The 18,012-nt window shown below is 40.2% G+C and overlaps 1 protein-coding gene across 4 annotated transcripts in view; it reads right to left on the bottom strand.

Annotated features, from left to right (window-relative positions):
* Helz (helicase with zinc finger) overlaps window positions 1-18,012 on the bottom strand; it is a 146,815-nt gene that overhangs the window by 105,359 nt on the left and 23,444 nt on the right. For all 4 annotated transcript variants that reach the window (XM_048366932.1, XM_048366935.1, XM_048366933.1 and 1 more), the window contains 2 exons: window positions 8,463-8,690; window positions 5,873-5,909 (listed from right to left, as the gene is read on the bottom strand). In XM_048366932.1, the coding sequence (XP_048222889.1) occupies window positions 5,873-5,909; window positions 8,463-8,672 (247 nt within the window). In that variant the 5' untranslated portion in view covers window positions 8,673-8,690. The remainder of the gene's footprint in view (window positions 1-5,872; window positions 5,910-8,462; window positions 8,691-18,012) is intronic.

The following is an 18,012-nucleotide window of genomic DNA, read 5'->3' as shown; positions in this document are numbered from 1 at the left end:
AAGGTAAGCCAAGCTCAGAGACAAACAGCACATGTTTTCTAAAATATAATAATGTATCTAGGACTCTAGCATTCACACACAGGCAGACTAAAAGAGGCTACCCTTAGAGGAGGAACAAAAAGGTATAACATCGCTGAACATTTAAAATACTATTAATCGAAATGAACTCCAGGAAATGGAAATGTGAGTTTTGTGTTGTTATTACTGGTGGTAGTGGTGACGTTTGTTGTTTTTTTCTCTTGGGGGAGGGGGTAAAAGTGAAGTGCAGAAAGGGAGGAAGGAAGAATGAACAAATGTAATCATGTTATTCAGGATACACTATGTGGAAAATAACCTATGTAACTTGTGGGCAGGAATGAGAGGGGAAATAGGAAAAAGCAAAGAAAGGGGTGATACTGTAACAAAGAAAAAAAAAGGACTCATCTGATTTATGAAACGATAACCTCTCTGTACAACACCTTAATAACAATAAGCAATAAAATTAAGATTTTTTAATTGCCACTAAAATAAAATTGTTAATTACTGAAGTAAAAGCATTCACTATTTAGATATACTCACTTTCAGAACCAACAGGAACTGAATTAAAAATGAACATAAATTCCTTTTCTAAATATCAGCTGTTTATTTCTGACAAACTTATTTACCACACACAACCACACATATACACTTGTAAGGGGTAAAGGGTATATGTATGTAAAAGAGAATTATTATTGGATTTAACATCTGGTATAATCTAATTAAGCCTCTTCTATTAATTTTTTTTTAAAAATAAACTTGACAATATTTTTGTCTTAAAACTGCCTTGCTGCCTCCTGTTTCAGAACTTAACATCATCACGCCATCTTGTTTGAAGCCCTGAAGGGTAATCCTGATGTGGAAACCCCTTACTCAGGCACTCCCTCCCTTACTTCATTGTTTTTGCCTTTAATTTGCTGGATGACAAAATCATAAACATTTATTTAAAACAATTAATAAGCATTATGAAAAAATTAACAGTAAAAGTCAAGGGCTAGGGATATGGCTTAAGAATAGAGCCATTTATTATCCAAACATTGTCCAGGAAGCACTGTACTCTCATTAGCTGACTTATGGAATAGTAACCTCTTTGTAAAACTGAACTATTGATACACATGACTTGAACGGATCTCAAGGGCACTATGTGAGTGAAAATAGGCATTTCTAAAGAGCCCATACTATATGAATCATAATACTGGCAAAATGTCAAAATATTCAAGATGAAGAGCAGAACAGTAGCTGCAAAGGGTCACAGACAGTGGTGAGGGATGGTGGGGAGACAGGGTAGAAGTGGCTATAAGGGTTAGATGGTGGGGGTGAGGCTGACTATAAGGACTAGGGATGATAGGCACAGTGGTAGGTGTAATTATAAAGGTTAGGGGATGGTGAGGCAAGGTGATTATGACTACAAGGAGTACTGATGAAGCAGTTCTGAACCTTGATTGGCTCACGGCAACATGAATCTTCTACATGTGATAAAATGGCAATATCATACATATATAACCTAATATTAATTACTTCGTTTTAATATTATACTATAGGACATGGAGTCTTTCTGTACTATTTTCAAAAAGTCCTTCGAATCTATGATTTAAAGATTTAGAACTTCTAATTTCTATTGGAAAAACAGAGAAATAAATACTCCCTAGAGCTAAAGGATAATGCATGAAGAAGCATAACTGACCTGTATCACTATCTTAAAAGCATGGTAATTAGATAAAACAATAGATGGATTAGGAGTCTGAGGAGCAAAATTATTACCCTACTTCAGTAATGATGAAGTAATTCTGAACCTCAACATTTACACTTCTAGAATAAAAGAAAAGGCTTTTCTGCCTCTTCCACCAGGTTTGTCATGTCTACAAGCGGCTAACATATCCACTGGTAACAGCTAAGAGTAGAGAAACATAGTGCGGGCTTTTAGCTCACAACCACAGTCCCATTCTTGATTACTCTGTATTCTTAAAAGGTTACTTCATCTCAAAAAATCTGTTTCCTCATCTGTAAAACTGATAATACAATGTGATAAAATATTTCAGAAGGCCTCACCTGAAATATTCTAAGCACTGTTATCCTATTCATTGAACATTTTCACCATCCTTTTATGACAAGAGATATGAAAAAACTAGGAATAGAATGAATGTACCTGAACTTAATAAAGACTATAGACGAGAAGCCTATAACTAAAATCCTACTAAATGGAGAAAACTAAAATCACTTCCCCTAAAGTTAAATCTCTTAGTATATTAAATACACATTAAAAAGAAAAAGAATGGCACAAAAGTAATGACATAGACACAGATGGTTGGGGTGAGCACCAGTGGGAAAGGGAAGAGCTAACAAAGAGGTAAATAAGAATGAATATGATGGTCCACACAGTTCATTTGCACATAGGAAAATTAAAAAAAAAAACTTGTTGAAGTGTTTTATGGAATAGGGCAATGAAAAAGTTTTAACAAGGGGTGACACTGATAGCGATATTATTGTACACATTGTATGGATATGTCACAATGAAATCGTCCTTGTACAGCTAATATATGCTAATTTAAAATTTTAAAAAACTATAGCTAGACACCAGTGGCTCACACCTATAATCCTAGTTACTCAGGAGGCTGAGATCTGAGGATCGTAGTCTGAAGCCAGCCCAGGCAGAAAAGTCCCTGCGAGACTCTTATCTCCAACTAACTACTCAAAAACCGAAAGTGAAGCTGTCCCTCAAAGTGGTAACATAAGAGCTCAGGGACAGGCTCTGAGTTCAAGCCCCATGATAGATCAAAAACAAACTGGAACAAAACAAAACAAAACAAAACAAAAAGACAACTATGTTATACATAGAAAACAAATGAGAAGTCAGTGGTCAGGCACACTAACATAGTAGCTATCCAGAACTGACCCTGGAAGCATCTCTCTCAGTTAACACTAAGCAGGGTAATAATTAACAGAGACCCAACAAGCTTCTACCCTTGCTGTTTATACCTAACCATTTTATTTTATACATAAATAATGTTGCTGAAAGTTGAAAAAAAATGTAATATCAAAATTCTATACCTGGGGCTGGGGATATGGCCTAGTGGCAAGAGTGCTTACCTTGTATACATGAGGCCCTGGGTTCGATTCCCCAGCACCACATATACAGAAAATGACCAGAAGTGGCGCTGTGGCTCAAGTGGCAGAGTGCTAGCCCTGAGCAAAAAGAAGCCAGGGACAGTGCTCAGGCCCTGAGTTCAAGGCCCAGGACTGGCCAAAAAAAACAACAAAAAAATTCTATACCTGCAGGCATAATCTTAACCAATACTCCCAAATGTGTACATAAAACAACTCTATCATACATGGGTTTTTTGTTTGTTTGTTTTACCAGTCCTGGGGCTTGAACTCAGGGCCTGAGCACTATCCCTGGCTTCGTTTTGCTCAATGCACTCTATCACTTGAGCCACAGTGCCACTTCCAGCTTTTTCTGTTTATGTGGTGCTGAGGAATCTTCCCAGGCCTTCAGGCATGCAAGGAAAGCACTCTACCACTAAGTCACATTCCCAGCCCCATACATATTTTTGTATTAACTTTTAAAATGACTACTTTCCAAGTTACTTAGCACATAAAAGAGCACATGGAATGTATAGAATGAAATTTCTAGCCAATTAGTTCTCACTTTTACACACAGCTCTGCAGCAATGAACACTACTCTACATATGACTCTCTTTGGATATTTACTCCAGACAGTATCCCAGAACTGAGATTAGTGGGTCAAAGAGATTACTATATTCCCCAGCTGCACTCCAATGCCCACTCCGCCCCCCCCCCACAGCACCCGTCATGACAACATCATCTCAGCACTGCCTGAACTGCATCTTGTAATGCATCTCTTCTAAAATAGAACATAAAGTTAAAATACTAAGTAAAGCAACAGACGAACGCAACATTTTCCTACAAGTTCTTTCAACAACACTTTTCTGTAACTCCTCCCAAATTGTGCACACCTCCAAAATGAGAAGACTGTATCAACTTTACTAGAGAAAACCAAAGAAAGAGGGGCTGTTTCTCACATGTGAGACTGGCAGATTTCACGACTGACAGGTTTCAGATTATATGGAACAGGTGGTCAGCTATTACTGAGGCTACATACATTTGAAAATAATCTGACAGTCTCTATAATAATACTAATTATACAAAGTCCTTAATCTAGAAATCCACTTTTTAAGGCAACGATAAGAAAGAATATATGTTCGCTATAGGATGCTTTCTAATAAGCTAGAAAAGAAGAACTACCTGGGAGCTCATTAATACAGGAAATAGTTTAATAAACTGCATCAAAGAAGGAAATATTAAGGAAGAGTCAGACAGTACATTAACTTACAGCACTGTCCCTGGCTACCTTTTTGCTCAAGGCTAGCACTCTACCACTTGAGCCACAGCTCCACTTCTGGCTTTTTCTGTTTATGTGGTGCTGAGGAATTGAACCCAGGGCTTCATGCATGCAAGGCGAGCACTCTACCACTAAGCCATATTCCCAGCTCCCACTAATATATATTTTTTAAATATAGTTATTTTTTAATATCCAAAGATGCTTTGAAGGAAAGCTATACTAGATATTTCTAGTTCTGTTTTTTTCTTGTCCGTCATAGTGTTTGAACTCAAGGCTGGCTTTGAACCATGATCCTCAGATCTCAGGCTCCTGAGTAGCTAGGATTACAGGCTTGAACCACTGACACCTGGCACTATTTCTAATTTAACTCCCAAGCCATTACCATTCTTTGAAGCAAGGGTCACAAAAGGCCTTGTGACCCTTGCTTCAAAGAATGGTTAAATTATGTTCAATACATCAGAGAAATATATACTATAGATTCATAAGATTTAAAGAAGAGCCAGACACTGGTGGTTCACTGTAATCCTAGCTACTCAGGAGGCTAAAATTTGATCCAGGTGTCTTTCAAAGCCAGCCCAGACAGGAAAGTCCATGAGACTCTTATCTCCAATTAACCACCAGAAAACTAGTACTGAAGCTATGGCTAAGAGTGGTAGAGTGCTAGCCTTGAGCAAAAGAGCTCAGGGACAGAGCCCAGCCCCACGACAGCAAAAAAAAAAAAAAAAAAGCATAAATAGAGGAATAGCTCAAGTGATAGAGCTGAGATAGTACAGAGTTCTGAGTTCAAACCACAGTGCCCAATAACTGTTGGTTCATCTTTTTTTTTCCAGAAAACTGTAAGTGGTACTCAAAGTGGTAAAGTGCTAGCGCCTTGCGGGAAGAAGCTCAGGGACAGCACCTAGGCCCTTAGTTCAAGCCCCATGACCTACCAAAAGAAAAAGTTTGAATGAGTAGTTCAGGCCAGTAAGAGACCACATTTAAGAAATGTAGGGCTAGGAAGGTGGCTTAGTGGTAGAGTGCTTGCCTAGCATGCATGAAGCCCTGGATTCGATTCCTCAGTACCACATACACAGAAAAAGCTGGAAGTGGCACTATGGCTCAAGTGGTAGAGTGCTAGCCTTGAGCAAAAGAAGCTCAGGGACAGTGCTCAGGCCCTAAGTTCAAGCCCCAGGACTAGCCAAAAAAAAAAAAGTAGCCCTTGACTGATGTCAGTTCATCAAGTGGCTTAGTGATAGAGAGCTTGCCTAGCATACATGAAGCCCTAGGTTCAATTCCTCAGTACTACATAAACAGAAAAGGCTGGAAGAGGCATAAGCCACCTGTGTCCAGATCTCATGGATTTTTCTACCCAATCCTCCAGATTTTAAATACCCAAGTAAATAGGGCTATAGTTATAACTTTTGAAATTAGCAGGGGAAAAAAAAAAAATCAAACCTTAAACACTGCTCAGTTAAATTCAAAATATTCAAATCAGAAGAATCCTGTTTTTAAACATACCATGCCTACAATCTTCATCAGCTTGTCCATAGTTTTTCTGCAAAACAAAAGACACAAAATAAAATTAAGACATATGGTAAGTTTAAGCCCTTAAAATTAAGGGCTGTTAAACATAAGAGAGATATTGCCAAAGAGAAGTTAAGGCTTTGTTTCAAAGCTGAAGCAGGAATGTTGTAAATTTAATATTCACAGGCAGAGCTAACATCTGTGCACTGTGAAGATTACACAACACCCTACACATGAACAACCTAACCTCTCGCTCAACTAGCCACAATCCCCACATACACACTTCTCAGCCAGGGGCTTGACTAAGAAAACTGGAGGGACAAGAAGAGAATTTCCACCAACCATCACACTGTGTCTACCTGTGTGCCAGTCTCTCTGCTCCAGTTGTTCCCAGATGAACTATCTGTGCTTGTTTCTGAGCCAATCCCACGGCTGTGCACTCGCTCTTCTGCCTACTTGAGAACCATTTCCCACGCATGCCTCTTCTATTTTCCCCCCCATCGACTGTTTCCTTTAATCAATTCATTCCCATAAACAAATATGCTGCTATTTCTCCTATCTGAGGAATTATTCTCTTGATTTCACTTCTATCTACACCTTTTGCCCTTTTGCCCTCCCCCCACCCCCTTTTTGGCACTTCCTCAAAGATTGTAAGAACTCCTCCAGAGATGCTCATGTTACATATATACTTTCTTCCCCTGATCTTCTCCTAGGTCCCTTTTACTCAGACCCATTTTGCTCCAAGAAAGTTTCTCCCATAGTCACCCACTCTCACAGTCAGATTCACTTACACTCACATGTACCCACTGAGACATTGCTATAGCCTCAGTGGCAGTCACTGACGCTGATGAATATTCACTAACTCTCATGCAGGATATTTTTCTTTTTGCAAATGCTGAGGACTAAACTCAGAGCCTCACATTTTCTAGGCAGGCACTCTACTGTTTTGAGACAAGCCTCCAGCCCAAAAAACTTTCTTTACTCAGCTCTCAGGAACCTGGCTCTTAGCTTTTCCTTTTCCTCACAGCTACTCCTCGGGCTGCTCTACCAGGTTCTCCTCTCCCCTACTGTTCCACATTTTAACACCACACTGATTCTCTCTTCCCCCGGAATTTTCCCCAGGTTTTCACTCTGTTTACCATCTATAGCCCCAGACTACCCCAAATTCCACAGCTGTGTATCTGACTGTTCACTCAGAATCTCCAGCTAGACAACTAAACAACATCTCAAACTCCAAAGGTACAAAACTGAGCTTGCAAACCTCATCTTCTTATTCTTCTAATTGTTCAGAGAAGAAAAAAATGTCCAGGTAAACGACTGTAACAGCTCTTGCTTATTTGCTGCCTTTGAACTAGTAACTTCTCACTAGCTCCACTACTCCCATTTGGGGATGAGTCACTGTCACCTCTAGCCTGGATTATTCTAATAGTCTCCAAACAAGTCACCTTGCCTCTACTCTAATTCCTTTACAGACTATTTTCAACACAAGTCATAGGGATCCTGATGAACTAAAATTATGTCAGCTCTGTTCAAACTTTGTAACAGACCCTTGCCTCACACAAAAAGAGAGCAAAAACCCTGAGGATGACTAGCAGGCCCCATGAGCTCTGCTCTTTTCCTTTCCCCTTTGTGCACCATATTCCAGCACCCACACTGACCTCCTAGCTGTTCTTTGTTGGGGTTTTATTAGCAATACTGGGGTCAGAACTCAGGGCCTTGCACTTACTCGGCAGGCACACTATCACAAGAGCCACACCTTCAGGCCTTTTTCTGCATTGGTAAGTTTCAAAAGTCTCACTTTATGCCCAACCTGCCTGGGCTACAATTCTCTGACTGTGCTTCCTGGAGTCACTTGGGAATGACAGACATGTACCACTGCACCCAGCCATGTGTATTCCCCATAACTGGGATAGCAGGCAGAAACCACAACAGCAATCAATTGGTAGATGATGGAGTCTTGTGAACTTCTTTTTGGCCAGGCTGGGTTTGAATCATGATTCCTAATTTCTGCCTACCCAAGTAGCTATGGTACCAGCACCTAACTATCCTTAAACATAGCAAGCATGCTTCTAATCTGCCTCAGTGTCTTTGCTCTAACCACTCTGATGCTTTTTCTCCAGTCCTCCATGTGACTCTCATTGCCTTCTCAACAAGGCTTGACTACTCTAGGTAGAACTCCAACCCCATCGTCAACCCCAGTACTACCAATGTCCTGTGTCCTGTTTTCCTTTTGTCATGCTATTTACCTATAGTGTTTACTTACTTACAAATTGCTTTGCGCCTATCCCCACACTAGACAAAGTTCCATCAAGAGATCTCTTTCATCAATACATTTACTAAGCTCCTGAACCAGTGTTTATTACATAGTATGCCCTCAAAACTATTTGATGAATGAATAATCCCAAATGATGTACCACAATCTTCAAAGTCTAAAAACAAAATTATTTGCCAAATATGTCTGGCGAATACTCTGGCCAACTAGCTGACCTACATATATATATATGGAATGACTAGAAATAGTCCTCTCTCAATGAAAGAACCATTCACATGACTCCACATTATCAAACCAACAATATGTACTTACTAGCTGCAAAAATGAGGCAATTCTGTAAAGAAGACTTTCGATTTTGATGCGCTCTATCTCCAATGGACACGGCTCTGTGAGGTCTGCCATGGAGTACTGGCCAAGAGAAAGGAGGGCCTCTGTGCCGTACTTGAGGGCCATGTCATAGTCCTGCCTCTTCAGTGACTCGCATGCTTGTTCACATGACTTCTCAGCTCTTCTGTCTTCCATGACTCAGGGACAAAAATCCTAGAGACAGAGGAAAAGAACAGGTAAGAGACTTTAAACAATTAGTAATTATAAATCCTAGCATCAATACTATCTCTACCAGCTAAATTACCTACCTGAAGTTTTTTTTAACTAGTCTCCTGATCAAAGTCCTAGCTAGGCAGCGGGTACTAATATTACAAAATCTAAACTCCTTATTTATATTAAAGTCTTTACCAAGATCCATGTCAAAACATCAACCATAAGTCAGGATCATACCAGCAATATATCCAAGTTAGAAATGGAACAAGACTTTGAATAGTGCCAAGTACAACAAAGCATGGAGAATTCCGTTGTTTTGACCAAAGATACATATGGTTTATGTTTCCCCACCTTACTGTCAAGTTTCAGTCTCCCAACATTAGTCTCACAATTCTGTGACTGTGATTGTAGAAACTCAAAATCAATGCTCTGTAGAATTTTTCCCACCAAGTGAAAAACTAGCTAAAACCAAAGAGTAGTCTGTCCATTAATACAATTCAGGAACCATTCCCTGAGAGCCAGGCCCTTTGCTAACAAACTCCAATGCAAAGACAGAGCATGAGGAGACTGCTTTCAAGACACTAAGATTTTACTATAAGAGGCAAAGCATAAGGGAACAATGACAAGACTTGCTCAGTCTGCCTATAGGCAAGACAGGCCTTCAGGGGTGAACAGGAGCTCATTGCACAGATGACATTGAGAGCACTTCAGAGAAGAGTTCAGGTGAAATCACCAAGGGGGGGGGGGGAAACACACTTAAAACAAGGCCCAGGAACAGGAGGAAATGTGGACTACCTCCTGTCCCTTGGCGATGCAGCACAGGGAAGATTTTAAGTAAAGAGAAAATTTACCTTAAAAGACTAAAAACAGGCCCTCCTTATGAGCTTGCCATACCACTACTGGGCATATAAACAAAAGAAAGTAAAAACAGTATGCCAGAAAGACACCTGCATAGAGATGTTTATGGCAACATTATTGACAACAACCAAATGACAGAATCAGCTGAGATGGCCAACAATAAGTGAATGAATAAAGTTATATTTTATATATTCTATTAAATATTACACAGCCAAGAGAAATAAATTTATGTCATTTGCAGAAAAACGGACACAAATGGAAAACATACTGAATAAGACAAGCTCAAAAAAACAAAGTCCCAATGTTTTCACTCCTATGTGGAAGCCAGACTGAAAAGACAATATATATTCATAGATATGTACAATCATAACTCCAGGTATATAAGAATATAATTCTAAGAGACTCTTAAAAAAGGGCAACTGTGGGGCTGGGGATATAGCCTAGTGGCAAGAGTGCCTGCCTCGGATACACGAGGCCCTAGGTTCGATTCCCCAGCACCACATATACAGAAAACAGCCAGAAACGGCGCTGTGGCTCAAGTGGCAGAGTGCTAGCCTTGAGCGGGAAGAAGCCAGGGACAGTGCTCAGGCCCTGAGTCCAAGGCCCAGGACTGGCAAAAAAAAAAAAAAACAACAACAACAAAAAAAAGGGCAACTGTGTGTCAACAGGTGTGAACCTGTTATCCTAGCTACTCATGAGGCTGAGATCTACGGGTCACAGTTCAAAGCCAGCCCAGACCAAAAAAAAGTCTAAAATCCTTAAATTAACCACCAAAAAGCCAGAAGGGGAACTGTGGCTCAAGTCGTAGAGTGCTAGCCTTGAGCAAAGAAGCTCAAAGACAGTGGCCAGGCCCTGAGTTCAAATTCCAATACTGGCACAAAAAGAGAAAGGGAGAGAAAAGTGGGGGCGGGGGGGAGAAAAAGGAAAAAGACAGTGAATAATTTTAGAATGCATTGCAAGCATATTTGGAAACAGCCTGAATGAAAGCAGTTAATCAATATGGGGTGGGAAGGTGGGAAAAGAGAAACAGGATCTGTGGGGGAGGGGTACTAGTAGGAGGTAGTTGGGCTTCTTGTTAGAAGGATCAAAGAAGATGAAAAAGATTGAAATAGAAATAGATCATCTGCAACTATAGAAATAAGACAATGAAACTTGCTGAAATTATTTTATGAAGGGGGAAAGGGAAAAGGGAAAGTAACAGAGAAGGTGAGATTGATTGAAATACAAATATGTGGATATGCAACAATGAAGTCCTTCTCTGGTACAATTAATATAAGCTAATAAAAATAAACTAAAATTAACAAAAAGAGGGAATCTATCAAATATCCATTCAATGAAGAACTGGTTAGAAGAACAGGTATGGCCACTAATAACAGACCACTAAATAGTCCACATTAGAGACAGTGAGAGTCCAGATTTCTGTTCTTGTCTCTGACTGATTCTTTCCAGCTCCAGCAACATCACTGAGGCAAGAACAGATATTCAGGCGATCTTATGGTCTCACAAGAGTGAGAACTCTGCTCTTGCTGGCCTCTTGTCACCCCACCAAGTTGGTAGCCCACTTCTCTTGCTGTATCCACAAACTCTTGTTCTTCCTAACTTTCCACCTTCCTCCTGACCCCACAGTACTTGCTGACCCAGCTCTCTCCAGTCTCCATGTATGCTTCAGCTGTCCTCCCCAGCTTTGATTCTGCTAACTCCTTGATAACCTGGTTCTCCTTTTGCTAAGCTGTTCTGCAGCCATAAACTGAAGTAAAGGTTAAGGGGAGAAAGGTGCTAGCCAACAGTCAAATGACAGAAGTAGAGAGGGAGCAGGATAAAAGGCAGCCAAAGTGATCCAGGCCTTCTACCTTTAGAGAGACTGTTGGTTTATCAGAAGATGCAGAAATAATGAAGGAATGGAATAAGGAAGAGTTCAAAAAAGACTTCAACAGTATTTGCTAACGTTTTATTAGATATACGTAGTATACAGATGGGGTATAATATAATGTTCTAAAAAACAAAACAAAATATGGATTGAGAAACTGTAGTATGTTTTAAGCCATGTACCAGTGGCTCAATCTCAGCTATATTAGCTACTCAAAGGCTGAGATAAATCACAGTTCAAAGCCAGCCAGCCCAGAGAAGAAAAATTGGGTACTCTATAGCCAATTAACCAGTAAAATGTCAGGCTAGGGTCATGGCTCAACTGGCAGAGCTCCAGCTATGAGCAAGGAAGCTGAAAGTGCAAGGCTCAGAGTTCAAGCCCCACTACTAGTTAAAAACAAAACAAAACACTGCAGTATTAGCTAGGCACTGGTGGCTCATGCCTGTAATCCTAGCTACTCAGCAGACTGAGATCTGAGGGTCACAGTTCAAAGCCAGCCCAGGCAAGAAAGTCCATGAGACTTTAATTGTTGTTATTGTCAGTTGTGGGGCTTGAACTCGGGACCTGGACACTGTCCCTGAGACTCTTTGTACTCAAGGCTAGCCCTCTACCACTTGAGGCAGCACCACTTCTACTATTCTGGCAGTTAATCGGAGATAAGAGTCTCAAAGAGAATTTTCTGCCCAGGCTGGCTTCGAACCATTATCCTCAGATCTCAACCTCCTGAGTAGCTAGGATTACAGGTGAGAGCCACCAGCACCTGGTATCTATGAGACTTTTATTTCCAATTAACCAATAGAAAAGGGGAAGTAGAGCTGTGGCTCAAGTGGTAGAGTACTAGCCTTGAGCACAAAAAGCTCAAGGACAGTGCCCAGGCCCTGAGTTCAAGACCCATAACCTGCACCCTCCCCCCACCCAAAAAAAAACCTACAGTTTTAAATGTTTACATTTTTAAAATTCTTTTAATATAGAAATGAACCTTATTCGTGTTACTTTAAAAACCCAAGAAATATTTAGAGAATATTCCACAGCATTTACTTGGCCTGTCATTAAATTTTCTCAGCTTTCCCTCAGTAAGCTATAATTTCTAGTTTAAAGATTTAAATTTTTTAAGTTACAATTGGTATTTGTACCCCTTATAAAAACATGTGCTGATGGATGAAATCAGTTATCAAACCAAAATCAAAAATGCTTATTATAGTAACTTTGCCCCTTACACATAAAAATGGCATTACAAGATAGCTAAGTTATGATGTAGACCAGACTTGACATCAATTATATTTGGGGCTGAATAATTCTTTGTATGGGGGTGGGATGTCTCAGCTCTAGTCTCTTTTCCTGCTAGATGCCTGTAGCACATCCCAGCTTGTAACAACCAAAATGTCTCTCTGTGTTAACAAGTGTCGCTCTGGAGGACCAAACCAGCCATAATTGAGAATTACTGATTTAGACAAACATGCAGTGTTTATACAATGATATATATAGTATTGTTTACTAGATAACAGGAATAGTAGTAGACAGATAAATGCGGATACCAAAGACCCTAGAATTAGCAAACCTTCATTACAGAACTCCTAGCCCACACCTAGACAAATCAACTACCACTACATAAGCTGGGGTCTGCCCTTGGAAAAAAAGCAGCACAGTGATCCAGAGCTCAGACTAAAAGTCAAAGGATCTGCCCTGAAAACACCAGCAAGCAACACTCACTCTGAGCTGTGTGACCTGGGGCAAGTGGACTGACCAGTGACAATCTCAATTAGCCATCTATCAGTGGAGGAGAACACATCTAATCCCCACCTTTTGTCACCATAAACTGCTTAATCCCTAGCAGGTAAGTGCTCAGTAAATGTTAGTGTGGCTTATGGTGCTAAACTTCCAAATTTTCAATTTGCAAAAAATGGGAGCAACTCAACATATAGTACAGTTACTTACAGAAAATAAAATATTCTATGTAAGCACTTCACCTGCTTAACAGAGGAATGGTTTTTGTCAGTTTACTCCACTTCAATAAATAGGCAATGAATATGCAAGAGCAATGGAAAAATAAATACATCTCTGTGTGACTAGTTAAGGCCAATCCCTAAATAACCATGTATGAGAGACAATCAAAAAGATACTGTCAACATTACTCAGAAAGCCCATCAGCTGGGAGATCTCAGCAGTAGAGAGGAACTGTTGACTTCAGGAGATTTGGGGAAATGACTTAACCTACTACAGTTGATGTCTCTGAAGCATAAGGTTCAGATCCTGGCCTCAGAAGTGAATACTAAGGTTTCTACAAAATTACCCTTGTTAATCAAGTCTGTTAATTACTTTCAAGGCTACTTTGCTACAGTGCAGATGGAAACACAAGGCAGTCTCAGCTTAGACTTTTCTACTCTGGCTTTTCAGAACACAGCATGACCTTACTACACTTTCTTCAAGAAGCTAAAGTGCTTTCTCCAACATAAAATAAAACTGCTGAAGTGAAAAAACACCTCAGGCCACACTAAATGGACAATAGCTGGCTAACAGTCCAGCTCCCCTACACTTCACTGGGTAGTAAAAACCTTGTTTAGGACACAGATTCCTCACCTATAACATGTAATCCTGGGAGCAAGACCCAAGAGCCTACTCCAAAGGGCAGACACTGAGCAAGCTGGATGGAGCTACTAGTCTCTCCCATGGGAATGGGGAGGCATGGAAGTCTCAGGCACTGAGTCACATCAAGCAAATCAATGTAGGAAGAAGCACCTTGTACTTGACTCACCCACTGCTTAAGTTCACCCTACCTAAATTCTTTCCCTTCACCAGGGATACAAGAGTGCCATGTGACTGGAACTGGCCAATCAGAGCTTCACAGTCCCCAACACAAGGACTGACTCAAGAAAAACGACCTTTAACCCTTTAAGACTCAGTAAGACATCAGAGACTTGTGAGACTTCTAGGAAAGAGACAAGTAGTACTCTTTCCTGCTAAAACCAAAATCTGAGAAGCTACAAGTTGAATATAATAAAGCCATCTTTGTAGAATATAGTGCCAGCAACTAAAGTCTATACAAGAAAAGGCAGTTTATTCATAGAGAGAAAATGGAGTTAAAGCCAATTAAGGTTATTTCAGATAGCTGAACCAAGACATTCCCAATTAATCAGAAAGAATATGATTAGTACCAAATGAGCTGGCAATTATCTTGTAGAACAGTATATATACATGATTATTAATAACACTGGTCTTAAGCCATTGATTACTAATAACAGTAAAGTGTGAAAAGAAAAAACAATTAAGCATGGGTGACAAATAGCTTGGTATATTTTGTTATTCTACCTCTTGAAATACAATCCTAACACATCTGTTTTAACTTTATTAGAAAGCTACCTCATTATTAACATTTACTGAATGCTTTCTGTGTGCCAGATGCTACTGAAAGACTACACGTATAAAATCCTTTTTATTAGCATACATTAATTGTACGAGGGAGGTTTCATTACAATATGCATTAATGTATCCTGATCCACCTCATCCTCTCTATCATCACCTTTACCCACTCCCTCCTCTTAAAACATTAACAGGTTTCAGTGTTATTTTTATATATGCAAATAAACTGCTTTAACCATATTTAACCTCATCTACTCTCTCCATCCTCATTCACTCTCTCCATGAGCCCTTCCCCCTCCCATTGATACCTACTTCCAAACAAAGCCTGTTTTACTTCCCTGACATTTTTTTAGTGTATTCTATTTATAAAAATCTTACTTAATCCTCACAATTATTTTATACAGTGGATACTATTGTTATTACCATTTCCATTCACAGATGAGGAAACTGAAGCACATAGTAAGATAGCCACCATTACACTGCAAATCACAAAAGCAGGGTTCAAACCCACAATCTGCAGGAACTCCTGGTTTTATTCAGACACTAATTCTGAACCAACAAGCAATCAAGGCTCTATGTCTGTCCCTCAAACTCAATCACTCTCAAAAGCAATGAAAATAACTGAAAATTTCTATCACTTTGATCTTTGAACAATGTTAAAAACTAATTTCCTATATAGTTCTGCATAATAACACTGTGCTTGGGGCTGGGAATATGGCGTAGTGGCAAGAGTGCTTGCCTCATATACATGAAGCCCTGGGTTCGATTCCTCAGCACCACATATACACAAAAAGGCCAGAAGTGGCACTGTGGCTCAAGTGGCAGAGTGCTAGCCTTGAGCAAAAAGAAGCCAGAACAGTGCTTAGGTCCTGAGTCCAAGTCCCAGGACTGGCAAAAAAAAATTAATAAATAAATAACACTGTGCGGGCTGGGGATATGGCCTAGTGGCAAGAGTGCTCGCCTCGTATACCTGAGGCCCTGGGTTCAATTCCCCAGCACCACATATACAGAAAATGGCCAGAAGTGGCGCTGTGGCTCAAGTGGCAGAGTGCTAGCCTTGAGCAAAGAGAAGCCAGGGACAGTGCTCAGGCCGAGTCCAAGCCCCAGGACTGGCCAAAAAAAAAAAAAAAAAAACCACCAAAAAGCAAAAACAAACAAATAAATAACACTGTGCTAAATTATCATTTAAAAATGTGAAAACACACATAAACCTAGCCAATTATGTTCTTTAGTTAGGCAAAAGTCCTGTGTCCTTAAGACTAATCAGCACCATTGTCCCATAAAATGATCCTTTTATCATTTTTGTATACTCAACAAATCAACTTTATAAGAACTTTGCCATCACTAAGATACTTTTTACCATATTTATAGCATAAAAACTCATTTCAAAATCAATTCATTTTACAGTGGTATTCACTAAAACTGTGTTGAAAATCAACAATACAATTTATGGGCAGGGACAGGAGAGAAAACTAGGAGAGAGCAAAAGGAGGGGTGACATTGTCCAAGTAGAAATGTACTTATTAACCAACTAATGAAACAGTAAATCCCTCTGTATATCACCTTTATAACAATAAAAAAAATTCATTTTAGCACAATCCAACAAAAGAATAAGTTGGCTGGGGTTATAAGTCACAAATGATGCACACCTGTAATCTCAACTACTCAGAAGGCTAAGGTAGATTGTGAGTTTGAGGACAGCTGGGCAACATAGTGCAATAAAAGTGGAGAGAGCTATAGATCATCATGTTGAGCAAGCTGAGCTCAATAAGCCAAATGCTGCATGTTTCTGTTCATTTTCAGAATCTAGAGTTCAATGCATATATACATAGAGCTTGATTATTATAACTATGGGACTGGGGAAAGAAGAGGAAATGGAATGATGGAAAATGAGTAGTATCACAATACATTACATCTGTGTATGAAGATAGATGACATAAGGAATGTCACTGAGAGCTATTAAGGGGATAGGTGATGGGGAAAGAGAGCAATAGAGAGGGTTGGTTATTCTAATTAATATGTGCACATGCAAATAACATAGTAAACCCCCTTGATAGTATACTAAAAATGAATGAGAGAGGCAGGGAGGGGGCAATAGGAGGTAGGAAGATCAATGAGGATGAATACAGTTAAAACACTTAATGTGCATATATGAAAACTGAACGATAAGATCTCTTGAAATTGTTCTAAAAAGGAAGAAAAAGGAAATAAAGGAGACAGAGGCGATGAGGTTTATGGGGTACATTGTATGCATGTATGGAAATGTCACACAAAGAAACTCTCCCTTTGTACATACTAATTAAAAATATATGCTAGGCTGGGAATATGGCTTAGAGGGAGAGTGCTTGCCTAGCATGCATAAAGCCCTGGACTGGATTCCTCAATACCACATAAACAGAAAAAGCTATAAGTGGAGCTGTGGCTCAAGTGGTAGAGTGCTAGCCTTCAGCAAAAAAGAAGCTCATGGACAGTGCCCAAGCCCTGAGTTCAAGCCCTGGGACTGGCAAAAAAAAAAGCTAATTAAAAATTCATTAAGGCACAGAAAAGGCGAGACAAAGGGTAACCAAAAGCAGCAATGGTACTCACTGGAAATGAGCTATACAACTTGTAGGTGGGGGTGGGAGGGAAAAACTGGGTGACACTGAGGGAAGAGGCACGTTCCAAAAGGAAAGGTACTCTTGTTGCCTACTGGTGGCTCATGCCTTTGATTCTAGCTACTTGTTCGGGAGGCTAAGATCTGAGAATCACAGTTCAAAGCTAGCCAGGGCAGAAAAGTCTGTAAGACTCTTCCACCAGAAAACTTGAAGTGGCACTGGGGCTCCAAGTGGTAGAGTCTAGCCCTGAGCAGAAAGGATTCAGGGACAGCGCCTAGGCCCAGAGTTCAAACCCCACAACCCATGGGGGAGGGAGAAGAAAGGGAAGGAGGGAAGGAGGGAAAGAGGGAGGGAGGGAGGGAGGGAAGGAGGGAGGGAGGGAGGGAGGGAGGGAGGGAGGGAGGGAGGGAGGGAGGGAGGGAGGCAGGCAGGCAGGCAGGCAGGCAGGCAGGCAGGGAGGCAGGCAGGGAGGCAGGCAGGCAGGCAGGGAGGGCGGGCCAAAGAGAAAAAAGAAACTCTTGACTTTGTAACTATAGCCCTGTACTATCACCTTTATAATAACAATAAGAATTTTGAATCTTTGAAGTAAAAAGAAAATATACATCATGGACTCTATCAAATTTTAATGGTTTTTGCACTATGAGAT

The sequence above is a fragment of the Perognathus longimembris genome, chromosome 17, assembly GCF_023159225.1.
Source record: "Perognathus longimembris pacificus isolate PPM17 chromosome 17, ASM2315922v1, whole genome shotgun sequence".
NCBI lineage: Eukaryota > Metazoa > Chordata > Mammalia > Rodentia > Heteromyidae > Perognathus > Perognathus longimembris.
The sequence above is the reverse complement of the archived record's forward strand: the minus strand, read 5'-3'. Positions and strand labels throughout refer to the sequence as shown.